This window comes from Sminthopsis crassicaudata, chromosome 6, assembly GCF_048593235.1.
Source record: "Sminthopsis crassicaudata isolate SCR6 chromosome 6, ASM4859323v1, whole genome shotgun sequence".
NCBI lineage: Eukaryota > Metazoa > Chordata > Mammalia > Dasyuromorphia > Dasyuridae > Sminthopsis > Sminthopsis crassicaudata.
In genome coordinates, this window is record NC_133622.1 from 83,906,755 (window position 1) to 83,918,499 (window position 11,745).

An 11,745-nucleotide genomic window follows, 5' to 3' on the forward strand; every position below is an offset into this window, starting at 1 on the left:
CATATGTATGCACGTGACTTTGTGTGTATATATATAGTTCCAGAAAAGCTAAAGCAAGGAAAGAAATGCCAAAAATTGTCCAGCCAAAGACTGTTGATAATGGTAAGAATATATCAAAGAAAATAAACTTAAAATTTTGAGCTACCAGTAAGTAAAGACTGAAAATAAAATAGAGTATAACAAAATATAGAATACACTTCTACAAAAAATTTTCATCTTTATTATCACTGATTCCACAACTAATTTCTTTCTCACTTAAATTCTTTCAGACTGAGGAAATTTTACATTTTTAATAGTAGTAGGGACAGTCCTACCATGTTTTGGATTTTTTTTTTATTGAATTTTGTTTTGAAAAATGTAAAAGATAGAAAGGAAAGGATAAAAAAACACAAGAGAGAATTACTGGGGAATTTGGTGAAAGTGGATCTTGAAAAGCACAAGAATCACTATGGTTTTGATGGAATAAACTATTTTTTTAATACTTTGATTGGCTTGTAAGAATTTTGATTTAAACATAGGTGGCTAAGGGGATCTTCAAGATATTCCTTGCACCAAATAGCAAATCATAGCCTTTGATAGTAGTTAATTCATAAGGGATAGTAGATAGATAAATAGATAGACAGACTGCTGGAGCCAGAATTCTCATAACTGATTGTCAAATTTTCATCATGAGCATTCACACAGCTACAGGTCAGGTTTAATTTATTGTATTGTTGACTATCTAAATTTTAGTGGTAGAAAACATCTTAATGAAGATTGGATTTTAAAATGTGTTTTGTTTTTCCTGGAGAGCTCTTGGTTAGATTTATCAGTAGATTTCAAAATAGTAGATAGGTAAAGAAAAACAGAGCAATAAGAGAGAAAAAGACAGGAAGAGGGAGACACAGACAGACAGAGACAGACAGACAGACAGACACACACACACCCCCACATCCACACACAGAGAAAGAGACAGACATTATGTATTCCAAGTTTTCTTTCTCTGAACTGAGGATTTTATTCTCTTTGCTACAAATGACATACATTTTAAATATAGATATACATTTTAAAAGGAAGCTATTTTAAAGGATGACTGTCATTTGAGGACATGCAAGTTGTTTGTGCTAGATAAGACATTCAAATGGAAGGCAATCTTTGTAGAAAACCTTTTGAGAACTTAGACATTAAAGATATACAGATATAGCTAATATATCCTAAATAATTATTTTCCAAATTAAGGGAATTCAACAATTCAGCACAATTTCAATGCAATCCCGTCTGTTTTAGCTTCTATGACTTCATCTGTATTGTTTTTTATACAATTTTTTACAGAATGCTTCATGAAGTTGTCCAAAAGCCAGCACCACATCATCTTGCTCATCATCACACAATTCTCCTAATGAAATCCTGTAAAAGTTCAAGTTTTTTTTTTAATTATTTTAATTTAAAACCATCAGTAATGAAATTAGTAATCTTTTTAAAGGCTCTTTTAATACATAAGTTCTTACTTTACCTGACAGTTTGAATAATAAGTGTGAAATCCTTGATAAGAGTAAAAGAGTCTCCCCAATTTAGCCTAGAGGTCATGAGACAAAAAGAAAGAAAACTGCAAAATAGATTTTATGACAAATTCCTAACCTACCACAAGCAAGAAAAGTATGATGATATTAGTGATTTGTTGAGCAGGAATAAACTATGTCCTCAAGAATCCTGAATAACATTCACCATACAACTTTTTTTGGGGTCAACTTCAAAGTCTTACATATCTAGCATTCAGAGAAATTTAGGAAGAGGGCTGCTTCCTACATTCCTTACTTTTGCCTCCCCGTTATTTATAATAAAGAATCTAGATTTATTACATTATTTCTAATGTCCATCCTTTGAGCTACTACCTTTTATTTTGCATAGGATTCATAGGATCTTGATTTAGATTTATAAAAACACCTAAAAGACATCAAGTTCAACATTTTTATTTTATTGATAATGAAACTGCAGCATAAAGAGACTAGAAAATTTGCCCAGAGTCACAGAGTTAGAATCTGAAGTGGAATACGAAACAAAATCTTGCTTATTTTAAATCTAGCATTTTTTCCTATATGCTGGGCTATCTCTTAGATCTTCATTTCGTTTGAGTTAAATGATAATTTACATACGATCTAAAAATATCATACTTATTTCATATCACAGAATTATAGATTTATAGCTGGAAGGACCTTTAATAGTCATCTAATCCAAACTTGCTTATTTTATATATGAAGAAACTATATGGTGCTTTAAATTGTCTTTCGTTCTTTATTATTCCATTGTGTAATAAATATTCATGTCAGGTATTTTTTCAAAAAGAAAAAAAAACATACCAATTATCTTTTGTCAATGCTACTATAGAACCATGCTTATAAAAATCAAGTGCATAAGCATTCAAATGACGTCTGCTTCCATCTCTGTCATATTTCTTCAACCAAAGAAAAGGAGCATTTTCAGCATGCACATCAATTGTGCGTAACATGATCTGGAAAAAAAAAAAGGGTATTTTAAATTTTCTATAGTTGTTGGTGATTCACCCCCTTGTTAACTTATTCCAATTTCATTCAACTCTGTCCATCCAAAACATTTATACACAATCTATATTTAAAGAAGTGTAACCAAATATCCAAGATATTTGATGGAATATTTGTCATAAATTGCATGCTAAATTAGTTAACAATGAATCGACATTAAAGAATATTAAAATTAATTTTAATTCATTACTGCTTTAGTCAGCTTTTCTGAATATTTTAAAACTAATTCAATAATACAAGGATCAATATTTCCACAACTAAAAGAAGCATAACAATAAAAGACAAATTTTTAAAAAGAATTTGCAGTCATTGAATCTTGTAAATTGAAACTTGTAAATAGTTTTTATAAAAATATAGTTTATAAAAATAGTTTTATAAAATGACTGAGGCTACAGAATTTACAGTAGTTTTTTATTCATACACAATAATTTTCTTCCTTTCTCCATCAATCTGCTTCTTTATTCAACTATTCTTTATCATCAGACATCATCAGAACAAATCTACAAGAAATTCTACAGTCATAGCTTTAAAGATAATATCTAAAATTTCTTTATGTAAACTGAGACCAAAGAGATTATATGATTTTCCAGCAATCACACAGCTACTTAATAATGGTAGTGAGATTAGAATCACCATCCTAATTCTTGGGATCCTTCCTCAATCTTTTTCACAATGTAAATTTCAATAAAAAGAGAATGGAAGGATTATTGAATCAATGCCCATTACTATCAATTACCCTATTGAGCCATACTGCATAGATTGATTTCACCTCTTCAGTATTTCACACAACTGCCCCCTTAGCTCTACTCATACCATAACCAACTAAGTCAAGGATCTCATCAGCTCTGGCTGGGAATTTTGTAAGAGCTTCATCTCCTAATTTGTTACCAAGCCTATATATTTCCCTTTCTAATTTATCTTCTAATTAATTCCCTTTCTAATCCATCATATTTCTAATATAATATTTATATTATATTATAAATATATATTAACATAATATAATTTCTAATATTTATAATATAATATAAATATATAATAATATTTCTAATATATCATATTTCCCTTTCTAATCCATCTTCTAATTAAAACTGATATTCTAAAAGTTCAGGGTTGATTCTGTCATTCATTCCTCTGCTCAACAATCTTTCCCTTGCCTTTAAGATAAAATTTAAAATTCTTTAAAATTCCTTCATTTCCTGACTTCTGGGTTCTCACATGTTGTATCATTATGTGCTCTATACTTTAAGCAAACAGGCATTTCCCATAAGTGAAATACCATCTCAATTTCAGTGCCCTTTTATTTGCTAGCCCTCATGTGTGAGATGTTCTCTTTTCTTGCTTCCATCTCTTAGAAATCTTAGCTCCCACAAAAGCTCAACACAAGTGCCACTTTTCTTTGGTGGTGACCTCAACAGCTTATATGGATTCATTTAACATGTCTACATAGTATACCCTTAGGTTTTGTCTTGGACTGACACTCCCCCCTCTCTCTCTCTCTCTCTCTCTCTCTCTCTCTCTCTCTCTCTCTCTCTCTCTCTCTCTGTCTCTCTCTCTGTCTTCCCCTATCTCCCCTCTCTTTTTTCTCTTGGTGACCTCAATTATCATCTCTCCATAGGTTTATATATCTAGAGCAGGTCTCTCTTCTAAACTCCAGGCCTCACATCACCAATAATACACCAATCATACATTTCAAACTGGATATCCAAAGCAAAACTCATAGCCTTTTTCCTCCTCCTCCCCTCAGCTTCAGCATAACCACTCTTATTTCAAATTTACCTACTTATTAGGGCACCAACATATTTCCAGTCCTCCAGATTCACAATCTTGCAATCATCTTTGATTTCTACTTGCCAATTCTTACTGATTCTACCTCCATAACACCTCTCCCTTCTATATCTTTTCTTCTTTCTCATGGCCTCCATTCTTGTTCAAACTCTTCTGGCCACTTAGCTAGATGATTAGATTTCACATTGCTCCCCTAAATGAAATCTTTCTTCTCCAATCTGTCCTCCACATGGTTATTATGAGAGATGACTAAAATGTAGGCACAGGTCTGGCATATTGCTCCTTTCTTCACAATGCATTCAATATTCAAACATATATTAAGGCCTCCTGTGTCCTAGGCACTAGGCTAAGTACTGGTGATACATAGGCAAAAATGAAACAGTTTGTTCTTGGAACTTACATTCTAACTAAAGAGAGAATATACAAATCTTATGTTAAACAAGGCAACCCTAGAAAGTAAGGCAGCATTTGGGAAAGATTTAGGGAAACCAGTAAAGACCAAATTAAGATTGATTCACTGTAGAATTTCTTGTAAATATTTTTCCATGTTTTCTATGTCTAATGATACAAATAATAGTTGGACAAAGAGGCAGATGGGTGAAAAGAGGAAGATTAGTTCATGCACTGGCAAATTCACAGATTTAATTTGAAAAGAGAGTGAAGGGTCAAGAATATCTATGTAACACACCAAGGAAGAACAGAAATGCCCTCAACAAAAAACAGGGAAGTTATATGGGAAAGGTCCTTTTAGGGGGAATGAATACTGAGTTCAATTTTGGACATGTTATGTTTTAAACATGTATGAGACATGTAAGAAGAGATACCATGGAGGCAATTAAAAGTGTGCATCTGAAGCTCAGAGAGATGAGGGCTTCTTCCTCTCACATTTGCTCTTACCTATCTCACCTATACACTTTCAAGACCTTAGAAACTCTAATTTCTATAAAGAATCTTCTAAATCAACTTCCTACTGATCACTCCATTTCCTATCACCATTTAAACTTATTTTTGTTCCTGTTCAATCAACAAGGAATTTTATGTCTTATCCAAAATAAGAAAGTGACCTTAGCTCATTAGTTGTCTGCTCCCAAAACTATACATTTACAAAATAAAATGCCCCTTTCTTTCATATTATTTTCTATATTTTACATTTCTTATAATAATACAATATAGTTCTATTTGTTCGTAAATTATTTTTTGCCTATAATTGTATGCTATTTCAAAGTCCGATTCTTTTTGTACAGCAAAACAACTGTTTGGACATGTATACATATATTGTATTTAATTTATACTTTAACATATTTAGCATGTATTGGTCAACCTGCCATCTGGAGGGGAAGGAGGGGAAAAATTAGAACAAAAGGTTTGGCAGTTGTCAATATTATAAAATTACCCATGCATATATATCTGGTAAATAAAAACTATTAAAATATTTTTAAAAATCATTTTTGCCTAAGTAGGTCATTTCCCCAACTAAAATCCAAGCTTCTTTCTTGGGAGGATACTTTCATAGTATCCCTACTATGAGGAATAGAGAATATTCCTCATAATTTTAACCTGTAACACAATGAAAATAAAATAATAAACAATGAATAAATATATGGATTGTCTTCTGCCTTTTCTTGGCATGGGATGGCCTAAACAGAGCATTACAAGAAGACATAAGGAGAACTTGATTTTCCATTTAATTAGAAAATGTGTGTGTGTTTTGTAAAAATCTGATCCCCCCCCCCAAAAAAAATTTGATCCCATGGCTATTATAAACTTCAAAGAACTACATGATCATCATTTCCATTGTAAACAGCTGAAGGCATTTCTAGAAGCAAATGAGTGAAAAAGAGTTGAAATGATACATACATCATTTACCACTTCAATATTAAATAGATCATTATCTACTATTTCAGACAGGCAAGCAAATGGTGAGACAGCACTTCTGTTTTCAGTACCAGGCATCAAATGGGACACCAGTTCAGAGTCTCTACATTCTTCACCTGAAAAATCTAATTAGAAAGAAATATAAAATGGCTCAATATTGTTACTAAGTGAAATTTATTTAAATGTTATATTATTTCTCAGATCTAGAAGTGAAAAAGCCATTAGAGATAATCTGTTCCAACCCAGTCACCTTAAAGATAATGAATTGGATGCCTAAAAAAGATTAATTGAAATGCCCAAGTTCATATAGATAAAGGATAAAATTCAAGTCTAACTTCTCTGGCTTCAAATCTTCTACCTTTTCCATTCAACCAAGGTGAAAGGTAGCCTGTTTGAATTAGTTTTCAATTGTTTCATCATACCTAGATAGACAAATATACATGACATCTTACTTGAGAAGAGCACAACAGTCTAGATTTTGTTCTGTTGAGTCAAACATTTTTGAACTCTATGAAAGTGTGGAGGAAAATAGTATTTCAAAGTTGTATGGGAAGAAATAAGCTCAGAATTCTGAACAATACAAGGTAAGAGGGTTTTTTTTTTTTTTTTTTTTTTTTTTTTTTCCCCATTTCAAAGGATTTTAGATGAGGGAAGAGGAAAGACAAGGAGAGACTTCAAAAATATTAAAGTCTATTCAGAAAATCTTCAGCTTGTTAAGAATATTAAAACAGAGAGCCCAGGAAAAATAGAGAAAATCTCAGTATGTCTTACAAGTCAGGAAGCTGGAAACTAAAAGTCAGGAAAGAGCTTAGATGAGCCATTTGCAAATATTTTTGGTAATAGGCAGATACCAAAACTCAAAATAGAATAGGATGATCAAGAATCTGGTAGTTATTTGATGCATTAATAAACTTACATATTAAGGAGACTAAAAGACTTTTCTCAAGCCAGGTAGTCATGCACACATGTCCATATTTTCTAAGAAATTAATTCTCATATATCTTGATTCTATTAGCTTCCCTTCTTTGGGGATTCTTTTATGAGAATGACTTGTATGATAATATAATTTGTACTTAATAAATTCTTAATAAAATATGCACATGATTGCTTTTGAATATTTAAATGTCTTAATATTGATAAATTGATAAAAATTAATAAATTGATAAATAAAAATTAATAAAGTCATAAAATTTAGATACAAAAATTTGACCAGATAAGAGAAAATGTATACACATATGCATATATATATATATATGTATGTATGTATACATGCACTTGTATGTGTATGTATGAAAATAGTACTCAAAAATATTTATACAGTACATGGATGATACTTTGGAATGTCTATATCACCATTGATCATAATGTGGAAATTGGTATATAGGTCCTTCTAGGACTCCATATAAATTGATTAACTCAAATCCAAAGAAGATCTTATTTAAAGACATTCTTTCTTAGAAGAATAACTAAAAAGAGATTCAAAGGAAAGAACTAATTAGTGTTTTGATTTCAGAAAAGCCTGGAAAGATCTATGTGAACTGAGTCTAAGTGAAGTGAGCAGAACCAGGAGAACATTGTACACAATAACAACAAAATTATGTGATTGATGATCAACTGTTTTGGGCTTGGCTCTTCTCAATAATGCAGTTACTCAAAGAAATTTCAATATACTTGGCATAGAAAATACCATTTGTGTGGCAACCACGTTAGGATGCCTTAGAATGAGCCGGAGTCAAGATAAGCAAAAATCTTTATTCTAAGTCTTTAGCGATAAAAATGAAGAGAGTGGACACGTAGGATCTCTGGGACCTCACTGCCTTGTCTCTCTTCCAGAAATGACCCTGGCCAGTCTCACTCCACCTCCTAGTCCCTCTCACAATTCTCTGTATATACCAAACGATTGGACCAGCACAGTATAGTGGGAAGGTCCATTTTCTTATAGAGTATTGTACAATCAGTAATTAGCCTCAAGTGCTTGATTGTTTTACCCCAGGGCATTGACTCAAGAGTTTCATCCCTTTACACATTTGCATAGAGAAAGAGAATTATGGAGACTGAAAGTGGATCAAAGCATCATATTTTCAAATTTTTGTTTGTTTTCTTATTTTTTCCCTTTTGGTCTGATTTTTCTTACACAACATGACAAATGTGGAGATTTGTTTAAATGATTGCACATGTTTAACCTTTGTCAGATTACTTGCTGTCTTGAAGAGAGAGGAGGTAGGGAAAGGAAGGAGGAAATCTTGAAACAAGAAGTCTTACAAAAAATACATGTATATGGAAAAATAAAACACCAATGAAAAAAATAGCTAGCATTTATACAGTGATTTGAGATTTATAAAGTCCTTTTACATTCATCATTTCACTTTGTCCTCACAACAATCCTGAAAGGTGAGTCTTATTATTATCTCCACAGATGAGGAAAATGAAGATACATGAGATTGAGTAACCTTCCCAGGGTTACAATAAGTTTAAGATAGGATTCAAATTCAAGTACTTCTGACTTCAAGTCCAGAGCATTTTCTACAAGCATATCTACTTAGAAATATTTTTCCTTTGTTATCTACAGCTAAATTATATTCTGATATGAATTTTGAGCTGAATACAAATTTATCAAATTTGTTTTATTTTCCTTTGAATTCTCAGTGAGGTTCATCTCCATACACAAGGCTTACCAATTTCTGATAGAGGTAGTTGGTATTCTTTGCTCATGTCAGCCAGCTTAGAAATCAAAAGAAGGAAAGAACCAAAATCATTCTCAATTTTGTTATTGTATTCTTCTACTGCAATGGCAAAATCTTTGGGGAGATCATCTAAAATAACCTAGAAATATTGGAAAAGAAGACAATAATAATAGAATTATGGCATTCTAAAGTACACAAGACTTCACAAATATTATTTCATTTGATCCTCACAGCAATCCTAGGAGGTAGGTACCACTATTATTCCTGTTTTATAGATAAGGAAACTGATTAGATATGTGAAGTCAGTCTTCCTGACTCTAGCTTCAGAACTTTAGCCACTATACCACCTAACTCCCTAAACTAATAAAGTGGGTATTATTATAATTTTATACTTAAGAAAACTGAACCAGATATGTGTTAAGTGACTTGCTCAAAGCTTCAAAACTACAAAGTGTCTGAGGCTGAAATTGAACTTGGATCTTCCTGACTTTAAATCTAGCCCTCTATCTCTGCTCTACCCACCTGCTCAGTGACCCCAAATGTTCAAGAAGAAAGAAGACCTGAAAGGGGGAAGGGGGAGGAATGGTGATGTACTGGATAAATCCTACTTTCTACCATAGGATTAGGAAAATTAAGAAAAAGCAAATGTCAGTTATATTTTATCTAGTGTGTCCTTGCACATTTTGGGAAATTATTTGTAGTTATATATTTATTATAACAAAATTATGTTGCCACAATAATATGGAAATACCCTCATAGAGTTGATCACAGGAACTTATGGGACATATTCCAGAGCTACACAATGAGCAATACAACATAATCCAATTTGGTTTTTTGATTACCTTTGATTGAGAAAAATTTTTCTTGAATTTTTTTGCACATGAAGGCAGATATCTTTTCCCAAAAAGATGTGCTAATATTATCACTAAAGTTTTCATTACATCTTCAGAAAATACTTTTGGACCTGTTCAAAAAATAAAGTTCATGTAAAATGTAAAAAGTCCCATGGAGGACTTGCAGATTTTCCCCACAATTGGTGAATCTCTTCATCCCTCCACCAACAAAGATTTTAATCTGTCTCTAACTCTGTGGACAATTACTAGATAGGTGCCTGGGGAGCACAGATGTGAAGTCATTTGTTCTGGGAATACTGCTACAATTTTTTAGAGCAACATCTGAACCTTAATTATGCTGCTTCCACAGTTAATCCTTACATGCATGTAACCTCTACAAACTAATAAAAATTATTCAAAAGCTTCAGCATACTAAACTCTAGTATTGCTAGGAATGATTTTGCTTGTTAATTTTGTTTTGTTGTCACCCAGAATTGTGATTTCATTCCTAGAGGGAACTCCTTGTAAGGAGATTCCCTCTTCTCATGCAGTAGACAACTGGCAAATATACCAAATAATTTCAAACACTCTCAATGCATGAGCTCAAAATCTTAATATTAAGGCACATTTTAAAATTGTATGAGCTAAAGAACACTCTTTTACAAGTGGCTATTTAGTGAACTTTAATCTTTTCAGAGTTGGCCAAAAATCCCTAAACCAACCAAAAATAGTTCATATAACTTCTCATGGTGGATTGTTTGTTTGTTTGTTTTTCTTTTAGCAATGATACCAAAGAACAGATCCCAAATCATTAAGTTATAATATTTTCTAGTTAATATCAAAACTTTGAGTAATTCAACTCAAAATCTTTTTTTTTCCCTTTTCCTACTAATTCTCTTAGATGGTCTTGGAGAAGCTACATTCTTAATTTAGCATTTAGCACCTAGAAATACTTGACCATGTTTTATATGGTCTAATTTGTAACTTATGACCTAATTTGTAATTCTGATTGTAACTCAGATTTACTAATTTTACACTGCATTTGCACACAATTCTTAAATTCTGAAAAGTGTTTTTGTAAACAGTATCTCCTCTAATGATTCCATGATGTTTGTAAGCAAGATCTTACTCAAGAAAAAAAAAGACATTTTAAGAACTACATCAGTGGTCTTAGAGTCAGAAGACATGAGAGTTGAGGCGAGTCTCTGTGACTTTCTAAAAAGTACTGAAATGGCAAGGAGAAGGAGATACTGTGTGACAGAAGTATAGATTTGGTCTTTGATGATGGACCTGCTCCTTTAAGTTTTAAAAATATACCTAGCCAAGAACATTGGAGTTTGGAGAACCAAAAGGACCGAGGTTCAAATATCAGTCTTTCTACTTACTACCTGACCTCAAGCAATAACTTTAGCTTCTTCATCTGTAAAGTAGAGGGTACAGATACTTGGATTAGCTAATTTCTGGGGTCCCTTTAAACTCTAATTCTATGAAACTTGTAACCAGATTGGAATCATGAAACATTGCCAAGTGCTTTACCACGAGAGAAATTTCATCTTCAAATGGTGAGGGACAAGAATAATGGCAATAAAGAATAGTAGCTTACCTTTCTGCTTCATTGGCTGACACAATTTATGAAATAATCCTTTTTCAAGAAAGCTGACCAAAACAAAATTTGAAGGTTCATGGTAGTACAAATGCGTCACAAGTCCAGAAAATCCCCTGGGAATACATTCTTGGTCCAGATATCCCTAGAAATTAGTTTTTATAAATTCAAATTGTACTATAATCAGCAATGGTGAAGAAAGTTTGATATTCCAAATAAGACCTTGATAAAAATATAAATATTAAATAATTTTTGGTTCTTTTTTAGAATTAAAGTTTTTGACCTTTCTATTTAAAATAGAAGATAAATTTAAACCCTACCTCTCTGAACAGAAACTGCAAAGAAAAAATGAAGTACACTTTCAGCATGTGTTTCATCTTTGGTTGATCAAAGGACATCATTGAATGTTGTAATATAGATAATGCCTA

At 32.1% G+C, this 11,745-nt stretch overlaps 1 protein-coding gene across 1 annotated transcript in view; it reads right to left on the reverse strand.

Annotated features, from left to right (window-relative positions):
- Positions 1–394: 394 nt before the first annotated feature.
- Positions 395–11,745, reverse strand: part of LOC141546526 (putative ATP-dependent RNA helicase DDX60) — a 52,721-nt gene continuing 41,370 nt past the window's right edge. Inside the window, exons 23-30 of the mRNA XM_074274423.1 lie at positions 11,638–11,742; positions 11,318–11,462; positions 9,724–9,845; positions 8,873–9,020; positions 6,180–6,322; positions 2,337–2,488; positions 1,493–1,555; positions 395–1,386 (exon numbers count right to left, since the gene is read on the reverse strand). Coding sequence (XP_074130524.1) covers positions 1,278–1,386; positions 1,493–1,555; positions 2,337–2,488; positions 6,180–6,322; positions 8,873–9,020; positions 9,724–9,845; positions 11,318–11,462; positions 11,638–11,742 — 987 coding nt within the window. The 3' untranslated portion in view covers positions 395–1,277. The remainder of the gene's footprint in view (positions 1,387–1,492; positions 1,556–2,336; positions 2,489–6,179; positions 6,323–8,872; positions 9,021–9,723; positions 9,846–11,317; positions 11,463–11,637; positions 11,743–11,745) is intronic.